This window comes from Microcaecilia unicolor, chromosome 11 (assembly GCF_901765095.1).
Source record: "Microcaecilia unicolor chromosome 11, aMicUni1.1, whole genome shotgun sequence".
NCBI classification, from domain to species: Eukaryota; Metazoa; Chordata; class Amphibia; order Gymnophiona; family Siphonopidae; genus Microcaecilia; species Microcaecilia unicolor.
Genome location: NC_044041.1, coordinates 145466460 through 145487080, shown reverse-complemented (window position 1 = coordinate 145487080; position 20621 = coordinate 145466460). Strand labels below are relative to the sequence as shown.

Below are 20621 nucleotides of genomic sequence, written 5' to 3'. Positions count from 1 at the left end.
TATATATACTGTAAAGAGTATGTAGGACAGGCCCCAAAGGAACCCTGGGATAGGCCAGAATACCCCCGTTATAGGCAGGCATTCCCCAGGAAAAAACTAGAAATAAAGAACTACAACTCCCAGCATGCCCCAAGGGAGACCGGGGATAAGAGAAACTATGTGCATTCCCAGGGGTCTCCAGAGGAGGGCAGCAGGGGAAGGAATAAGGCTGATTCTCCAACCTGGTGGAAGAGGTGGTGGAACAGGTGGGTGGAGAAAGAATTGCAAAGCATTCAGGATGCCCTGTGGAAGCAGGCCCAGACACTGGATATGTCGCAACTCCGTCAGGCCTCAGAGTACTACACCCCTGAAGAAATGGTTTCCTTCAAAAAGATGAGACGGCGAGTGAAGAGGATACGCAAGAAGGAGAAAAAGGTGGTGAAGGCAGAGGACTTGCTGCCTTTTTGTAACGATATTACAGATGAAGATTTCGGATCTAGACAGCGAGGATGAGGGCAGCAGCACCTGCCAGAGGAGAAACAAGAGGAGAAAGAAGCAGCTTCAGCTGCATTCTGGGAGAAACTAGCACAGTCAGATGATATGCGTGTGGAGAACATGGAAATAAGTGATGATGTAGGAGAGAGAAACTCCCCCCTGACTCTTGAGGAGGATGAAGCTGAGCTGGAGCTGCAGAAGCAACTAGAGAGAGGACGGAAGCTGAAACAGACTCAGCACCTGAAGGATAGTGGTGAGAAGGTTTTGCACATAGTTTCTCTTATCCCCGGTCTCCCTTGGGGCATGCTGGGAGTTGTAGTTCTTTATTTCTAGTTTTTTCCTGGGGAATGCCTGCCTATAACGGGGTATTCTGGCCTATCCCAGGGTTCCTTTGGGGCCTGTCCTACATACTCTTTACAATACATATGTAAGAGTATGATTAAACCTGCATATTAATAGGTTAAAAGGTATTGCCTTTGTAATTGTAGTTTGTTGCTCAATCGCAGATATGGGTTAGTCCCAAGAGGGGTTAGAATAAGACAGAGATGGTATCTATGTTGTGATTAGGATTCCAAAATCTTTGCCATACCAGCTTTCAATCAGACTCTCTAAATAGATAGCTTTACAGGATACCTTGCTAAACAACCTTAGTGTCACCCTATGAGATAGGGTGAAGAGGGGAATGTTAATATGTGTCACAACTTGAGACCCCTCCACTGGAATAGTGGTGGGCCGAACTCTATAGCCTAAGCTGCTGAAAAGCACTGACTAGGCCTGAAAAATCTGATGATGGCCTTGCAGCTGAGTGCCTGCAGAAGAAGGACCGCTTGGCAAGCCTTATTAGGATCTAGTGTGACATTCAAATGCAGTGTAAGTGCCAAGATGGAGGAATTAATGGCAAAATAGTAAGAAGTTAGGTTCATAAGATGGAGTCTGGTTTTGTAAAGATGGCGTCCTGTTCATGAGATATGAATACTAACCTCTGTATGTTAGGAAAGATGTTTACACTTCAGGAAATGGCAGTTATGAAGAAATAGGTGGGCATCCGATCTGCGGTTAAGCAAACTGTCAGAAAGTATGATTCACATATGAAAAAATTGTGTGCCCATTGAATTGAATGGCCAGCAGATGGTATGTTTAAATCTTTTTTATTATTATGAAGCCATAACAAAACTTTACCAGATATGATCCACATACAAACATCTCCACTGGTCCATTTATGTCTGACTAGAAACAATGTACAATTTTCTCCCAACCCCCCCCTTCCCCCCCCTCCCTTTCCCCCCTCCCCCCCAGGAAAGCAGCCCCCCCCCCCCACTTTACCCCCCCCTTTCCCGCCCGCAACACAAGATAACACTCAACAGCCTATCCTCCGTTCCTATGACACTATCAATTCAAGAGTCTACTGCGTGCTAGGGGTTGCAGTGTGTCCCAAAAGTTCACCCATGTTTTTGGAGCGCTCGACCCTCTTTGGAGTCCAGATTCTGCACTCCGCGTCTCTCCAGCCTCAGCAGTTCTATCATTTGTGACCTCCATGCTCCAATAGATGGTCCTCTGTGTTCTCTCCACTGGAGGAGGATGACCCGTTTTCCCATCAGGACCGCCCGCTGTACAAACGAACAAAAACCTGGCAATGTGGGTTTAGTTTGTTTAAATTCTCCAAAGAGAAGTAGAGGTTGTCTCTTGATTGTGCGCCCCCAGTATTTCTGCGTCTCACCAAGAATGAGAGTCCACAATTTGGACACATGGCGACAAAACCAAAACATGTGAGCCAGCGAGGCGGGAGCCACCGCACACCATGGGCAGGCATCTGATTGACCAAAGCCTGCCTTAAAGGCCCTCGCTGGGGAGACGTACAGTCTTAAAGCAAATTTATATTGCACCTCCCAGTGTCGAGCAAAGGGAGATGTTCCGAGTATGGAGGTCAAAAATCTGCTCAGTACTTCTCCTGTGATTTCGGCCTGCAAGTCAACCGCCCATTTTCGTGCTCTAGTATGATAGTCTATGTCCTCTGTTGAATCCTGCAGGAATCTATGATGGAATTTTAAAGGCACTGGGTTTTGTGCTCCCAGTGTCAGAGCCGTATTTAAGGTATCCTGGACGTCCTCACTCAAGTTGCTCCAACCCAAGGCTGTGATATAGTGATGAATTTGCAGATAAGCAAACCGGTCGCGTTCAGTCAGTCTAAATTCCTGTTGCAGTTCCGCAAATGGTCGTGTCTTGCCCTCCTCCGACACCAGCTGATAAATGTATCGTATTCCATTCCTCCGCCATCGGGCAAAGGCAGCTGAGGAGGTCCCCTCCGGGAAGTCCGGGTTGTTTAGCAGTGGTAAAAACGGAGTCGCTTTCCAGTCGAAATGGTGCCTCTTGCATAGCCACTGCCACGCTGCTCTGGCTGCTGTCATTAGCGGGTGCGTTCCGAACCCCTCCTCCAATCCCTGTCCTAAAGAGTGTAATCCCCACCCCAGGTGTGCAGTGGGAGCCAGGGCCATCTCTAGGAGCATAGCCGAGAAGTCTTGCGTTCCAGTTAGCCAATCTCTGATGTGCCTCATGGCACATGCTATCGTTAGGTGCCGAATGCTGAGCAGTCCCATCCCCCCATGTGATTTCGGTTTCTGTATCACCTGTATGGGCAGTCTGGGTCTCCGCCGGTCCCACAAAAACTGCTGTAGCAGATGATTAAGAGCCCGCTCCTCCCTCGACCTCAGATACAGGGGCAACATCTGAAACGTATAAAGCCACTTCGGGGCGATCATCATGTTGAAAAGACCCACCCGCCCCGTGAGGGAGAGAGGACATGCACCCCACATCCGCAACAATCTCCTAGTTGTCTCTAGTAGGGGAAGGACATTGAGCTCGTACAGTTTTTTCATGTCTGCTGGTATGATTACTCCCAGGTATCTAATCTGGCGTTGTGCCCACAGAAGTGGAAATGGGCCCCTCCATGTGTGTTCCACTGCCTCACTAAGTGGTAGGGCCAGGGACTTTGTTCGATTGAGTTTGTAGCCGGAGAGGTGCCCATAACTATCTAGGACGGAGAGGAGAGCTGGTAATGAACCCTGTGGGTCGCTCAACAACATCAGCACATCATCCGCATATGCGAGCACTTTTATTTCCCTCCCGGACACCTGGATACCTTTTATGTCATTGTTCCCACGAATCTCAGCCAGCAACGGCTCAAGCGTTAACAGGAAAAGCAATGGGGACAGGGGGCAGCCCTGCCTAGTGCCCCTTTCAATGGCAAAGCTTTCTGTGAGGACCCCATTCACCCTAATCCTAGCCCGCGGATTTGTATACAGTGACCCCACAGCTCGAAGGAACCACCCTGTCAATCCTCTGTCCTTCAGGACTTCAAACAAAAATGGCCATTCCACTCTGTCAAAAGCACGTTCCGCATCCAGGCTCGCAAGCATCTTGTCCGCCTCCGGATGTTCCCCTGAGAGCACGGCTAAAATTAGTTTCCTGACATTAAGAACAGACTGACGGCCCCTCACAAAACCCGCTTGTTCCTCGTGCACCAGTTGTGGCATCAGGGGCGCCAGTCTATCCGCCAGGATGTGGGACAACAATTTAACTTCCACATTTATGAGTGAGATTGGCCGATAAGAACTAGGTTCTAGGGGGTCCTTATCTTTTTTGGGAATGAGGCAAATGGAGGCCATGTTCTCATGTCGTGGGAGGCTACCCGCCTCCACCACTGAGTTAAGGTAATCCATCAGTGGGCCCAGAATCTGCATTTTTAGCATTTTATAGAATTCCCCAGACAGCCCATCGGGACCTGGTGCAGAATGGTGTTTCAGTGCCCCTATGGCCTTCTGCAGCTCTTTTGCTGCCACCGGCTGATTTAACAAGTCCCGGTGTGCTGTCAGGACATCCCCCAAATCCCGTTTTTGCAAATAGGCCTTAATAGATGTCTTTTCGCTCATGGGCTCTCGCTTTCCCCCATATAATGTGGCGAAATGGGTAAAAAAGGTCTGGGCAATTTCTGTTAAGTTATTGGTAATCCCGCCCCCCTTCTTTCTTATGGCTGGGATGAAGTGTGGCTTCCGAGCGCCTTTCACCAGCCTGGCCATCATCCTGCCTGCTTTATCCCCAAACTTATAAAGCTGATATTTTCTAAATAACAGGGATTTCATAGTCCTTTCATGTATTAGGCTATTTAGGGCTGCCTTGATGGACATAAACAGTTCATAGTGGGACTGAGTGGGATCCCTGGTGTATTTCCTTCTTGCCCCTCTCAACTCCTTTTCCAAAGCCACTATTCTCTGTGTAATCTTTTTGTTTCGGTTACTTACATAGGCAATTATCTCGCCTCTGAGCACCGCTTTGGCAGTGGACCAAAACAAGATAGAGTCATCTGAGTGCTCAGAGTTGTGGTTTTTGAATTCCTCCCATTTCTTATGTAAATGTAATTGAAACTCATTTGAGGATGACAGGTATGCCGGAAACCTCCACCCCGACACCCCTTGTGAGGGTGCCCCGGACTCCATCTCTACCCAGATGGGGGAGTGATCCGAGATCTCTTCTGGTCCAATCGTGGCTGACGTGATTTTAGCAAAGAGATCCTGGGAAGCAAGGATGTAATCTATTCTTGATTGTGTTTGGTGTGCTCTGGAAGTATGCGTGTAGTCTCTCTCCTCTCCATGCAGAGTCCTCCAAGGATCTACCAATCCTAGCTCCTGACAGAAGAGTTCAAGAATGGAGGGGGAGAGAACATCGCGCTGCGACGATGTATGTGATCTGTCTAATTCTGTATCCATAACCAGGTTCATATCTCCAGCTAGTATTAATGGCTGTATTCCTTGGCCCTGGCAGCATGCTAATAATTGTGCGTAGAATTGTTGAGCTGATGTATTGGGCCCATAAACCGAGGCCAATAGAAACTCCTTCCCCTGTAAGTTTAGTTTGACCCCCACCAGTCTCCCCTCTCCGTCTCTGAACTGCAGGGCTGCGGAGCACATGAGCATTTTGTGAATTAAAATGGCTACTCCCCCTCTGCGACCTGTGGCTGGGGAGCAGAACACCTCTCCCACCCAGTGACGCCTAAGCTTCTCGTGTTCTTCTTGGGAGAGTCGCGTCTCCTGGAGACACGCTATTCCAACTTTGTGACGATTAAGGGCTGCTAGGATTTTAGCTCTCTTGATTGGGGAGGAAATGCCTCCCACATTCCAAGAGGCCAAGCGTACCCTACCCGTCGACATATATGTCTGTGAGGTTCCCAAGTCGAGAAGGTTGGACATGTTCTATTGCCCCAGGGCACCCAGCCTTGCTCCGGGGGTCTTCCTTTCCCATTGCACACCACTCCCCTGTGTGTCTCTCAGTTGCTTCCGGTGAAGCTATTTGATGTATAAGACTGACCCAATAGTATGTGCCTTCACGGATGTTTGGATCTTGTGTTGTCCCCCTATCAGATTCCTCCCCCCCTTCCCCCCCCCAGATCTGCCCCAACCCCTTTCCTTCCCTATCTCCCTATCCATCTACCCGATGTATTGATTGGGGAGTCCCTACCATGCACGAGGCCTCTCACCCTAGTGATGCGAACCTATTATCAGCTGTCATTACTTACTGCACCAGTTACAACAGCCAGAGTCAGCTCACGCTATGTCAGTCCCCGCATTCTGGCCCTTCTGTTCAGGCCTCGCGTTCTCTAATCCAGAGATGAATTCTTTTGCTGCTCGATCAGAATCAAACGCTCTCCATCTGCCATCATGGCGGATGCGTAGCACTGCTGGGTAGGTGAACATAAATCTTATCTGGAGGTCTTGCAGCCGGCGGCAAAGTGGGTTAAACTTCCTCCGTCGTTCTTGCAGGGAAACTGAGTAATCTTGAAAGATTCGTATGAGATGTCCATCATACATTGTTGTCTCCCGCTTCAGTCTGTAGCCTCTCAAGATCTCCAGCTTATGCAAATAGTTGTGGACCTTTAGGATGACTGCACGCGGGGCCTGACGGCCATCTTGTATTCTGCCCACTCTGTGTACCCATTCTAGACATAGAGCCCCGGAGTGGTCCGACAGGGCAAATTCTGACTTCAGCCAGTTTTCCACTACAGTGGCTAAGGCAATGTCGCTGACCGACTCGGGCAGGCCAATTATCCGCAAATTGCTGCGCCTAGACCTGTTCTCGAGATCATCTAGTTTTTCATTGAGCGCTTTCACCGTATCTTGCAGCTGTGTGACTGACTGCTGAAGCGGGGGGTGGGAGTCCTCCAGCTCAGAGAGTCGGTGCTCTAATTCACCCGCCTGCTTCGTGACATCCGTTAGCCTGGTTTCGAAGCTTCCGATCTGGGCTGATAGCTGTTCGAAGCGCGGTTCCAGTGCTCTGGTCACCGCGGTGGTTAATTGTAAGAGCTGCTCTTCTGTAAAGGAAGGCCCACCGCATGGTGCCTGACGCTCTGCGCCCGAGTCTACCGTTCGCGGTTTCTCTAGCTCCTTTTTGGCGCTCCGGGCAGGCATTGTTTTACTCGGTTTTTCCACGAATTTGTCCATCCACGACTTCTCCTTGCTCTGGTGCAGTCTTTTTGGCTAACTCTGCGCAGTTTAACGCCGAATTATGTCGGTTTTAGGCGTTCGGCCTCGGAGAGCAGAGATTTACGTCTTGCCCTCTCAGCGCATCACGTGACTCCCCGCCAGCAGATGGTATATAAGTTCTGCAAATCTATGCGGAGTTTGGAATTTTCCCCAACTCTACCCAGAGGGCAGAACTACGGTCGGTCCACCTGAGAATCTGTCTGATGAGTGTGCCAGATTGAAGTTCCAATTGGTGAGAATAAAGATTATTTCTAACACTTACTCTCTTAGTCTGTGCCTACATTTCTTGACTGCCTGTTTGTTTCTCTGAACACCCCTACACAAATAGTGTTCACATAAGTAAGGAGGCACCTACTCTTTAGTGCATTATGTGGGAGAATAGATGCCCTAAAATACACTTAGACACCAGGAGTCAGAAAGCCGAGGTCCTGGGTAACAGACTTAAAATGAGCCTTCTGAAACCCACTCTGCATCTCTGTGGGCGCGGGTCCCATGGAGGTCTAGAGAGGGGTGATTAAAACAAACCATAATTTGTTTAGTCTTTCTCTATGTAGATCCCCTATGGGTGAGGTTTATAAAGAGGGTGGTACAATAATAAAATCATTGTGTAGGGTCCCACGCTAAACACTCACCACTTAGGGAAGGTACAAAGAAAGGTGGGGAAATTCTGTATTCTGTATATTATACAGTGTGCAATTCAAGATGTTAAATGAATTTCCCTAGATGTTACAAAATTTTAATGATGACAATTTTGCACACTAAATGTTGGATTTAAATAATTTATTGCACAAGATGGTTTTAGAGTGCAATGAATGTTTTATAATAACAAGTAAATTCAGCTCACAATAACTTTCAACTCTTGTATAATTTCAGGAAAACATACGCTGTGAAGCGATCAATTTCTATTCAAACCACAACTTAACATATCAGATTAATCAATTTTTCCTCTCTTTACCCAAACTTTCACCAGTTTTCATACACTTAAACAAGGGAATTGATTCTTTGTGTTCAATTGTTTGTTTCACAACCCAAATTTCTACTTAAAGTGACTCAGATGGTTTATGGGCTACTGTCAGCAATCAGGTAAGTATCCAGATTTATACATAGTCCCTTAAATTACTGAACGAGATGGTGGCTGGAACACTTAGCTGCTCTGTAGACTTTTCTTGTATGATGGTAACTTTTGTCTTTTGTGGTAGTTGGTGCACGTGTCACTCCTGCGATGGTCCTCCTGCGTTGCCCAACAGCCTCTGTATCTGTACTTTGGTTAACCAAAAGAAATTGAAACCCTGTCTCCCTATCTTGTGGGAATTCTGTAAGGGTTTTCTTAATTTTAAGACTGTGGCCCACTTATCTAAATCAAATCAACAGATAATTAACTTCCCTAAAGATAAGACCTGTCTAATTACTTTTTCCCCTACCTATTGAGGAACACTTTTGCTTATATTGACACACCTTAAGATCAATCATTCCTTTCATACTTCTGACAAAAATCATTTAGTAAGAAACTTCAATCTCACCAAAATTTGTTTTTTTTTTTCTTACACCTCACTGATGTCAGGCTCACTTTCTCACTTTCCACACCTTTTACACCAATGCCCTATTAAGTAGTGGTTCCACCAAGGACAACAGTCTCATCCAATCTCTTAATCAGCACAGATTCTCACTACAGTCAGGTGCACTGTGGTCACAACCCTGCTCCGCAGCAGGTCAGTGGAGACACACCAGAGTTCATGCACACTCACTGCCACTTGCTACCTTCACTTGTTACCAGCAGGTTATTATACAGCTTATAGCCTATTTCAAACTCAGGCAAGCCTTTCTGTATAGCCACTTAGCAAATTAACACGTATGCACTCCCTCAGTGCCAGTCAGGTGTGCTGTGGTTATCAGCTTGTCTCTTATACATACACAAGCAGAGCATCTCTCATGCAGGTATATCTCCCCTGTACCTTCAGTCTCTCAGCTTTACTGAATTCCACTCTCTCGGTATCACCAGGTGTTCCGATACAGTCAAATTATACTCTCTTGAGGGTTTCCTCCTCATCCACACTCAATTTTCCAAGCAGACAGACAGAGCACCTCTCATACCAGTCCTGTCTCTCCTGTGTATTCAGTTCCTCTCACCTTGTATCAGACAACTCTTTATTTAAGCTCTCTCTCCTGTATAAATCAACTCTAACACGTACACAGGCACAGTACCTTCCACACACAGGTCTGCCCTCTCCTGAGTCTTCTTCAGTTCCTCTGACCTGGTCACCAGCTCTGTCTCCCCTAGCAACAGGGTTGCCAGGTGGAAAATTTTTTTCCAGCCCACTGGAGCCCAAAAAACAGCCCAAAAACCGCCCAAACACAAACCCCGCCCCTGACACCCCCACCCCCGCGTCATCACCCCCGCCCCCGCCGTCATAAACCCCGCCCCCGCCGTCACCGGCCCCGCCTCCCACGTCACCGGCCCCGCCTCCCCGTCATCGGCCCCGCCTCTCACGTCATCGGCCCCGCCTCCCCGTCATCGGCCCCGCCTCCCACGTCATCGGCCCCGCCTCCCCGTCATCGGCCCCGCCTCCCACGTCATCGGCCCCGCCTCCCACGTCACTAACCCCGCCCAAAACGTCATTAATCCCACCCAAAAACGTCACTAACCCCGCCCCCCCGCGGCCGAAAAACCCGCCCGAAGCACAAAAACCAGCCCAAAAAACCGCAACCCGCCGCGGGCAAAAATTTCCCGCGGCGGGTCGCGGAAAACCGCCCAATTGGGCGGTAAAACCGCCCACCTGGCAACACTGCCTAGCAACAGGACTGCAGCTTGGCCATCTGACTTAACAGCACCAATAGGACGCTAGCTTGTGGCAGGTGAACTAACTTTTATAGTTTGTAAACTTTTCCACAAACTCCATTTTGAAATCACATTTTCCCATTAAAGTGTATGGAGAAAATGGATTTCCATACAAAAGACACGATAAATTACATTACACTTCAATAAGAATTATACCATCATCCAGGCCACATTTTCCTGAATCCAATCCATGTTTTACATTTTTTAAACCATAAACAGGCACCATTTCACTTCATTTTTATGTAAAAACCCCATTAAAAGTTAACGGATTTTTACCAAAATTTCCACATATGTGAGGCAACGTGTGCGCTTCCAGACACTGTTGTCAGAATTTTAATAACCATTATGAGAGCAGCGCACAACACTCTGCACCAAAAATATCCACGAAAACCCCTTCAAAATTAACTTTAAAATTTTTAAATAATACAGTCCTCCTATCAGACCCCCCAGACCCCCTGACCATAAAAATAAAGTTCCTAAAAAATTCAGGGAAGGCCCGTCAAAAATACATGCCAAAAACTCAAAAATTAAACAAATTTAAATTAAAACAAGGCCATGGGACCTCTTACCTGACCCCTCTAACGTCCATCCTGGGGTCGTTTCACTTCTTTAGGGTCCCGGTCCCCTTCTGACTCTCCTCCTCGTTTCTTCGGGCCAAAAATCAAAATCGAGGCCCAGGCTTCAGTTTGCGGCCTACCGGGAGCTCCAGATGCATCGCGCATGCGCGCACACCAGAAGGCAGCTGACTCTCTCTCCCTAGCGCTCCTCCGGCTCCGCAGTGGCGCTCCAGCCACAATTTTACGCTACCTCTCTCCTCCTGCCCGTCTTCAGCCCCAGGACTTGCTCCGGTCCCGAATTGGGACTCAAGAACACCGGAGCAAGCCTGGGGAAATCCGAAATGCTGGCCACCAATGCGGATGGGCCAAAAGCGGCCCGAAGACCATCGGACCCGCAAAGGGTCACAAAACTGAATAGGGCAAAATGAAAACGGCCCCGGAGACCGTCAGACCCACCGGAAGGTCAAAAGAAAAACCGGGGCACATCACAAAAAACGCCCAAAGTTGCCAGTAGACCCTGCGGAGCCCCGGTAAGCCCCTTAAAGGGGACACACATCTTTTTAAACATTTTAAATACCCCATTTGCATCTATATGGAAGTCTTTTTATCACCTTTCAATCACCCTTCTCTGTACCTTTCTGTATCTTTTATGATATGGGATGGCCAGCACTGCAAACCACACTCAAGATGTGACTGCATCATAGGTTTGCATGGAAGCATTATGATAGTCTTAGTTTAATTCTCTAATCCTGCTTGAATACTTTCTAACAATTGATAGCTGTAAACTGAGCTGAGGATTTCAGTGTATTGTATGCGCTACCTGTAAGGCCCTTTTCCTGAGTTGAAATGCCAAATCTGAAAACCAGCATTATTTGGCTATGGTTATGATTATTTTTCCCTAGGTGTATCATTTTGTACTTGTCCGTATAAAATTTAATCTGATATTTATTCTTATTCTTAGTAGTAACATTATTTATATACAGGTGTATGCAGTTCTTTACAGCTTTTTGAAACTTACAATCTAATAAAGATAAATACACCAATAGTAGACAAGGAGCACAATTAAGAAGAAAAGTGGGACTAGCCAGGACATAGTAGGGAGGCTTGATAGAAGGATTGACTTTATTTAGTTTATTTTATTCAATTTATTACATGCTTTAAACAAAAATTCTCAAGTATGGAACACAGAAACATAATAGTATTAAAACACTCATAACATATATAAAACAAATAACATAAAATTGAACCATGAACATTAATAGGTCTAACTTTAAAACAAAACAGTAGACGGATACAGAGCCAAGATGGCAGCATGAGCGGATGTCCATGCAGGAGCTCTGCTCCGTAAGTGTTGTTCCTTACTCTCGGGACGCCCCTCCTCATTTTAGAATGGGGAAGCGGAAAAGCAAGGTCCGACAATTTCCTCCGGCGTCGGGCGGGTCACAGGTCTAGTGGCAGGCAATGTTGGAGTATCAAGCTACCGCTCGTACAAGTGTGGATGCTGTTTCAGCTTTGCCGGAACAATCTTTGTCTGGCAGCAGTGTAAGCAGGGTCTCACTTAGTCCTGCCCTGTGCTTGGTTCCACCACAGCTTGGAAGAGCTGTAAACATGACAGGGCAGAATGGCAGTCAGGAGGTAATCCAGTGCTTGTTTCAGCGTCAACCCCCGGGGCCATCTTTGTTCATTGTTCCAGTGTTCTCCATCTTCAGTGAATACTGTTCCTGCAGACAGGGAAGGGGCTCAAGCAGGTGTGTGACTAAGCTAGTTAAGCCAACAGAAGTGACTTTGGGGTCTCTGTGGGAAGTCATGGATGCAGTAAATTCTTCTTTGAACAAAGTGGTGTCTAAATTTTCTTCAGATATGAATTCCGTAACTGATTCCCTGAAAGATCAGGCCCAGGCAATAGAACAACAAGGTGGTTAGTTTGGAGGTTAAGGTCTCAGAGATGCAAGAAGTTTGTGGGACTTTGGTTAAGGATAATATTTGTACTTCAAAGAAAATTGAATATATGGAAAATTGTTTGAGGAAGAACACCGTGAGATTAATTGCCCCTGTTGACATGGTAAAGAAGTACTATTTTCATCTGAGATGTTACCACCTTTAGTAAGAGCTCAATAGAGGTAAGACTGGAACAGGTCTACAAGAGGCAAATTAGACTGACATTTTGAAATCATCATCTCTGGAACTTATTACCCAAAGAACCACACTTTTGGTGACTTTTGCATTAGAGCCTGACAGGGATACGGTCTTAAAATTATATTTTCGTCTTCTGGATTGTGAATTTATAGGTTCTAAGATTAGAATATTTATTGACTTATTGAGAAATACCCAGAGACAATGCAAAGAGTTTTTTGGCCTTGCATCCTTGGGCACAAGCTCTGAATATGAATGTTTTGCTTAATTTTCCTTGTACTTGTTGTTTGACTTATCAGAATAATTCTTATGTCTTTAGTGAACCTAAACAATTGTTAGAATTGATGGTTTTGAAGGAATAATTGAAAGTGTAGACATGACAACCTATAAGAAATTTAAGGGACACTGGTATAGCTGGCTACGGTATTTGCTTGTTTTAGGCGTTTTCTCTTGATATGGATATTTCCTTTAACATTTACTATATATATTGGCTCCCTTGTCCTTTATTGTGGACATAAATTTAAGATAATTTTCTAGGTGATTTGCAAGCTTATTTTCTAAAGAGAAGGATGCCCATCTTTCACACAAATTGGAAAATGGGCGTCCTTCTCACAGGGTTGTCCAAATCAGTATAATCAAAAGCCGATTTTGGATGTCCCCAACTGCTTTCCGTCGCAGGGACAGCCAAAGTTCACGGGGGCGTGTCGGAGGCGTAGTGAAGGTGGGACTTGGGCGTGCCTAACACACGAACGTCCTCGACCCATAATAGAAGAAAAAAGGGTGTCCCTGACGAGCACTTGGACGACTTTACCTGGTCCTGTTTTTCTTACGACCAAGGCACAAAACGTGCCCGAACTGACTAGGTGACCACCAGAGAGAATCGGGGATGACCTTCCCTTACTCCCCTAGTGGTCACTAAACCCCTCCCACCCTCAAAAAATATCTTTAAAAATATTTTGTGCCAGCCTCTATGCCAGCCTCAAATGTCATACTCGGGTCCATCACAGCAGTATGCAGGTCTCTGGAGTAGTTTTAGTGGGTGCAGTGCACTTCAGGCAGGCGGACCCAGGCCCATCCCCCCCACCTGTTACACTTGTTGTGGTAAATGTGAGCCCTCCAAAACCCAACACAAATCCACTGTACCCCCCCTTCACCCGCAAGGGCTACAGTAGTGGTGCATAGTTGTGGGTTTTGGGGGGCTCAGCACACAAGGTAAAGGAGCTATGTACCTGGGAGCAATTTATGAAGTCCACTGCAGTGCCCCCTAGGGTGCCTTGTTGGTGTCCTGGCATGTCAGGGAGACCAGTGCACTACGAATGCTGGCTCCTCCCTCAACCAAAGGGCTTGCATTTGGTCGTTTCTGAGATGGTCATCCTTGGTTTCCATTATCGCCGAAAATCAGAAACGACCAAGTCTAGGGACGACCATCTCTAAGGGCGATCTAAATTTCAAGATTTGGGCGTCCCCGACCGTATTATAAAAACGAAAGATGGACGTCCATCTTATTTCGATAATACAGGTTTCCTCGCCCCTCCATCGTGATGTTTTGCGAGGACGTCCTCAGCAAAACCTGGGCGTCCCTTTCGATTATGCCCCTCTTGGTTTTCCTTTTTGTCATTATATTCACTATAATTTCTTCAGTTGCATTCTTTGTGATGTAATTGTATAATTTCTAATATTGAAAATAAAAATGAAAAATAAAACAAAACAAAAAAACAAAGCAAATTGAAGCCCTTCTAGTCCCATTGTTGTTGGTGTAAAGTGCACATCTACAATATAAAAACTCAGCAACTGGTCAATAAAGTCAAACTACGAAGGGAAAAATTAACATTTATATCAATTTATGAAATTTCAGATAGTTGCTCACTAGCCATATCTTCAGCCCTGGGTCAACAATAGATTTCTGCTGATGGCATTGCAAATGAAACTGATAAGGGGGAAAAAGCAATGTTTACTGTGATGATCAAAGTGGTGTAAGAAATCAGCAAATCTGCTAAACAATCACTTTAATTGGTAAGTTTTGAAAGGAGGTATATCAAATACCAATAATCAAGCACAAATAGCTTGTTTTTTTTCTTTTTAAGCATCTGAAAACAGTACTTAAAAGCTATTACAAAATTAATCAGATATGTTCTAACTCACAACTATTCCCTTTTCAATAATGATATCTATCTGCACCAGGATGGGCACCAGAACTAGAAGAGACATTTTTAAATACATATCAAACTAAACCCCTAGATACTTCCTTTTTATTATTTAGACTGAAGGAGAAAAGACTCAAACAAATTTACGGTTCTTTTAATGTATACCATCCTTCAATCAGTCTCAAAATTGACTATTCTACAGATAAAGTAAACTTACTGTATATACAAACATCTATATACAGGAAACCAACTGACAGATGCAGCTACATGTACAACTCCAGCTTCTATCCTTCACATACAAAAAAAGTCCATTATATAGAGCCAATCTACACAATGGGACCCTTTTACTAAGGCACGTAGGTGTCTATGCACGTACAATATGTGTCAAAATGGAACTACCGCCTGGCTACTGCATGTCCTGGGCGGTAATTCCATTTTTGACATGCGTGCAAAACACGAGGTAGAAATTTTCTATCATTTGGCGCTTACCCAGCGGTAATTGGCAGTGTACGCATGCTGACGATTACCACCCAGATAATGCGTGAGACCTTACCGCTAATTGAATGGGTGGCGGTAAGGTCTCATGCCGAAAATGGACATGCGCTGGTTTTAATTTTGCCAGGCATCCATTTTCAGCCACAAAAAAGGCATTTTTTGCAGGCGCACTGAAAAATGGACCTGCATGCATCCAAACAACTCACCTTCACCAGTGCAGGCCATTTTTCGGTGCGCCTTAGTAAAAGGGTCCCAATATTATTGTATATGCTCTGACCCAAAGATAGAGATAAACCTCAAAACTCTGACTGAATCCTTTAAACAAATAGGCTACAACCCCAAAATAATCTCCAAGAAGATTGTCTCTTCCCTTAAAACACCCAGGGGAAATCTATTGTAGTACAAAGAAAAGAAAACCAAAGAGAGAGATCCCAGTATAGTGATATACAATCCAGAGCTTGAAACAAATGTGAAGAATCATTTAAAAAAGTTGAAAATAAACATAATAAACATAATAAAAAATCTACAGTTTATTTTATTATGTACTTGATACACCGCCCTTCACAGAGGATCAGAGTAGTTTACATTAAACAGCAAAGGAAGGGTTGCTCCAGGACCGACAGCCTGGCATCACCACATGGCGACTGAAGGAGGAAAGGCTAAGGTGAAGAAGTGGGCCTTTTAAAAGTTGACCAAAAACGAGGATAGGACTGTTTAGCACAGAGGGCATTCCAAAGAGAAGGGGCAAAACACTTCTGAAACATTTCTTTGAAGGCGTGAGCAAACATGTGGATTAAGGTGAGCTGGTTGATATTGTGTATCTGGATTTTCAGAAGCTGTTTGACAAAGTACCTCATGAAAGACTCCAGAGGAAATTGGAGAGTTATGGGATAGGAGGTAGTGTTCTATTGTGGATTAAAAACTGGTTAGAAGATAGAAAACAGAGAGTAGGGTTAAATGGTCAGTATTCTCAATGGAGAAGGGTAGTTAGTGGGGTTCCCCAAGGGGTCTGTGCTGGGACCGCTGCTTTTTAACATATTTATAAATGACCTAGAGATGGGAGTAACTAGTGAGGTAATTAAATTTGCTGATGATACAAAGTTATTCAAAGTTGTTAAATCGCGGGAGGATTGTGAAAAATTACAAGAGGACCTTACGAGACTGGGAGCCTGGGCATCTAAATGGCAGATGACGTTTAATGTGAGCAAGTGCAAAGTGATGCATGTGGGAAAGAGGAACCCAAATTATAGCTACGTCATGCAAAGTTCCACGTTAGGAGTCACAGACCAAGAAAGGGATCTAGGTCGTCGTTGATGATATGTTGAAACCTTCTGCTCAGTGTGCTGCTGCGGCTAAGAAAGCAAATAGAATGTTAGGTATTATTAGGAAAGGAATAGAAAACAAAAATTAGGATGTTATAATGCTTTTGTATTGCTCTATGGTGCGACCGCACCTCGAATATTGTGTTCAATTCTGGTCGCCGTATCTCAAAAAAGATATAGTAGAACTCGAAAAGGTGCAGAGAAGGGCGATGAAAATGATAAAGGGGATGGGACGACTTCCCTATGAGGAAAGGCTGAAGCATCTAGGGCTCTTCAGCTTGGAGAAAAGGCGGCTAAGGGGAGATATGATAGAGGTCTATAAAATAATGAGTGGAGTTGAACGGGTAGACGTGAAGCGTCTGTTTACGCTTTCCAAAAATACTAGTAATAGGGGGCATGCGATGAAGCTACAAAGTAGTAAATTTAAAACGAATCGGAGAAAATATTTCTTCACTCAACGTGTAATTAAACTCTGGAATTCGTTGCCAGAGAATGTGGTAAAAAATTAGTGAACAGCAAACTGTGATAAGACATATCATAGGACCATACAATTATTCACAAGGGAAAAACATTCAGCATAAGTGGATCCTACTCATGCTTTTTTTCAAATGTGGTATATATCATTCAGTGCAAAAAAATGTAAAGAAGGATGCTATGTTGGGGAGAAAGGCCAAATACTAAAGACAAGAATCAACTTTAAACTTACATAGGCACAACATTAAACACCACAAAGCTAACCAGGGTGACACCAATGTGGGGTGCAAGACCAGAGCACTGCTACCAATTAGCGGTGCGCTGAATGCGAAAAAGCCCATTCATTTTTTCATGGGCTTCTTCGCATTCAATGCATGTTAATTGGTAGTGTTGCTTTGTAAAAGGAGCCCTAAAAGAGCAGAGGTAAACAGCAACTCAGACAAGTGGTCATGAAAAATAGAGTTCATTGTTCCATAGATGGGACAGAGGCTCTAAGTGGAGGAACCCATGTCTCGGTGTGGAGTCTGTGGCAGGAATCTAAAACTGCAAATAAAACTAAAAGTACAAAAATGTTTTTACTGTATAAAACACATACATATTCACAACAATATTAACAAAAATAAAATACTGACAATAAAAAAATCATCAAAACAGATACTATATGGTAAATTTGTACAAAAGTGCTTACCAACAAGCACCAGTGGCGTGCGGTGACATTTACATTTGGGGATTCAGTAAATGTGCCCAACAACAAGAGGGGTTCAATGGCACAAACACAGCACCTGCTACTTCTACAAAAACAAGAGGGGCTCAGCAATCCTACTTTGAGAGGGTCTTGGTGGGCTCAGTCTAACATCTCCCACTCTAACAAAAACTAAGAAAAGTGGTTTAATGACCGCAACATAACACCTCCCACAACAATGAAAAAATAAAAGGGGCATAGCAGCCCCAACATAAGTGTTTTGAAGATTTATAAAATATTTCTCAAGAATAAAATTAACAAAACAATGCCAGAAACCACTGCGTAGGCTTTTAGACATATAAAATTCAGCAAAAAAGGAAAAAAAGAGCACACACTAGAGAATGCAATAAGTCAACATCAATTTGAATTGTTATCCACAAAGAAGAATCCACACTTTTTTGTCCCTTTTAGTTCTTCAGACAGTACTGGGATACCAAGTCTAAAACAGTCCACTGCAGCCTTCACAGGCATCAAAAATGATTTCATTTCATCTCACCCAGATCTTTTCTACAGGATGTTTTCTTGTAAAGATACATCATCTTTCCTATTCCTGGAACTGTAAGAAATGAGGTTCAGGCAAGAGTTGATACAGAAGGATTTGAAAGAAAACAGGACATTTTGCTTTTTCTTCTGCCTGAAGTAGACCTTTAAGTGGAGCCTGAATTTCTGATGAAGAGATGCGTAGATAAAAGGGTTGTAGCAAGCAGAGCTCATGGCAGTGAAATGGCAGAGAAGCTGAATGACATTGATGTATCTTTTGTTGATGATGGTAAAATCACTGTCCAAATCACAAATGAGGTTGAGAATCTGCAGGGGCATCCAACAAATGGCAAAGGCCAGGATGGAGATGACAAGAAGAACAAAAACTTTCCTTTTCCTTTTGTTCCACTTGGTCAGGTTCTGGTCAGGTGCACCTGGAACATTCCTTTTGTGAAGGTGGATGGTGATGGTGCAATAGGAGAGAGTGACGGCAAAAAGTGGGATCATGTAGGACATCAGCAGCATCATGCAGGAGTATACAAGTCTATGTTTTTCCTTTCCTTTCCAGAACTCCTCACAGATAATAATGTCATGCCCAATGATGTTAAGATCAAGGTATCCTATATAAATAGAGGGTGGGGCAGCTAATGCTAGGGACACCATCCAAATGGCCAAGACAATCAGACTGCAATAGCGGAGAGTAATCCGCTTACGGATGGGATAGGCCACCACAATATAGCGATCAACAGCAATTGCAGTGAGAGATAAGACAGAAACATAGACTGTAGTTGCCTGCATCAGAGATACAAAGTGGCACATGAAGCGTCCAAAGAGCCACCCTCTGATCTCAAAGGCATAGGACACAGTCAGTGGCACACAGGTGAGGCACATAAGTAGGTCACCTATGGAAAGATTTCCAATAAAAAAGTTGGTGGCATTATGAAGTTTCTTGTCAGCAATGATGCATACCACCAAGAAGATATTTCCCATGCATGCCACTAAAAACAGAAGACTATAGAGAGGGATGAAGAGCATCTTGAACTGAAGCAGCAGCTGATGTCCAGCAAATATGTATAAAGTCTCATTCCTGTTACCAGCGCTGATGTTCAGTTCCATTTGGATTTCTGATGTAGGCTGCATACCTTAGAAAATCTATAAAAATATAAATGGTATCACAAAGTTATAATATCTCATAGTACATTTGGTGTATATCTGAGTTTTGAATAAGTGGGGGTTTGTGGTTGGTAGGGTTTTGTGTAGGGGCTATGAGAATATGTGAGGTGTGTGTATTTTGAGGGCATGGCTGTATGTTTGTAGTGAGTGTGGTTGTGAGAGTTTGGTGGGATGATTGGAAGTGGGGATTTGCATGTGTAGGATGTCTCTGGGTATAGGAGAGTTATAAAAATGTACATATGGTGTTCTAATATTTTATTATATGGGGATATATGCACTGGAATTTCCTTGTGTTTGAGTAAGAGAGATAGGTGTGGGTTTGTATGTGTGTGCTGAAGGCAGCTGTGTGCTTCGGGATATGGGGTTATATTTGTGAATAAGGGGTGTGTAGATATGTAGGGAGTAAAGGGGTTTGCTTCTCTGAGGGGGTGATGTATATGTAGACTCAAAGAAAATGTGGGTTTCTGTTAGAGGGATGTGAAGGGATAAGGTTGGGGTGTGTGGGATTGCTTGTGTAAATGTATAGGGTGGTCATGATGATGTGTGCAAGGGTTTTTGGGTGTTTGTGCAAATGTGGAGGGGTGAGAGTGGGCTGTGTGTGGTGTCTGAAAGGCTTGTGTGAGGTATGGGGATTTTTATGGTATGTGTAGGTGTATGTGTTTGGATATGTGTGTGTAGAAATTGTATGGGGGTATGTGCTGGAGGTGTGTGTCTAGGTGTATGAGAGTATGTGGGGGTGAGTAATACGAATATAAGAGGTGCATGTATATGAAATGCAGGTGGGGGGGGGGGGGGTTGGTGGACAGTGGTGTGTGTGTGTATGTGTGCCCACATGCAAATTTATCTCATGCATATTCATTATGAATATCCTAAAAACCTGACTGGCTGGGTGTGCCTCAAGGACTTGGTTGAGAATTACTGCACTAGAACATTGGTACATCAATTGCAGTGTTCTTCAATGCAAGGCCTGTGGGACAATGGCTGCGCTCAGGGACCTTTGGGGCAGTCCGCGCATTTGCCTTTTTAAATAAATAAATAAATAAATAAATAAATAATTATTGACGCTAGATGGCTTCAGGCTTTTCATCAAAGAACACTGCCCTGCTCCTCATGTTGGGCTTCTCTCTATCCCTCATCCTCTTCGCCTCTGCTGTGAGTCCAGTATTTCTCTCCACTCACTTTCCTGTATTGCTCACTCCCCCTCCTTTTGCTCAATCTGGTCCTGTCTTTCCCTCTACCCTTCAGTGGGTCCTGCTTTTTC

At 44.7% G+C, this 20621-nt stretch overlaps 1 protein-coding gene across 1 annotated transcript in view; it reads right to left on the bottom strand.

Annotated features, from left to right (window-relative positions):
* Window positions 1–18088: 18088 nt before the first annotated feature.
* LOC115480792 (prolactin-releasing peptide receptor-like) overlaps window positions 18089–20621 on the bottom strand; it is a 45399-nt gene continuing 42866 nt past the window's right edge. The window contains exon 2 of the mRNA XM_030219696.1: window positions 18089–19339. Within this exon, the coding sequence (XP_030075556.1) occupies window positions 18215–19327 (1113 nt within the window). The 5' untranslated portion in view covers window positions 19328–19339 and the 3' untranslated portion in view covers window positions 18089–18214. The remainder of the gene's footprint in view (window positions 19340–20621) is intronic.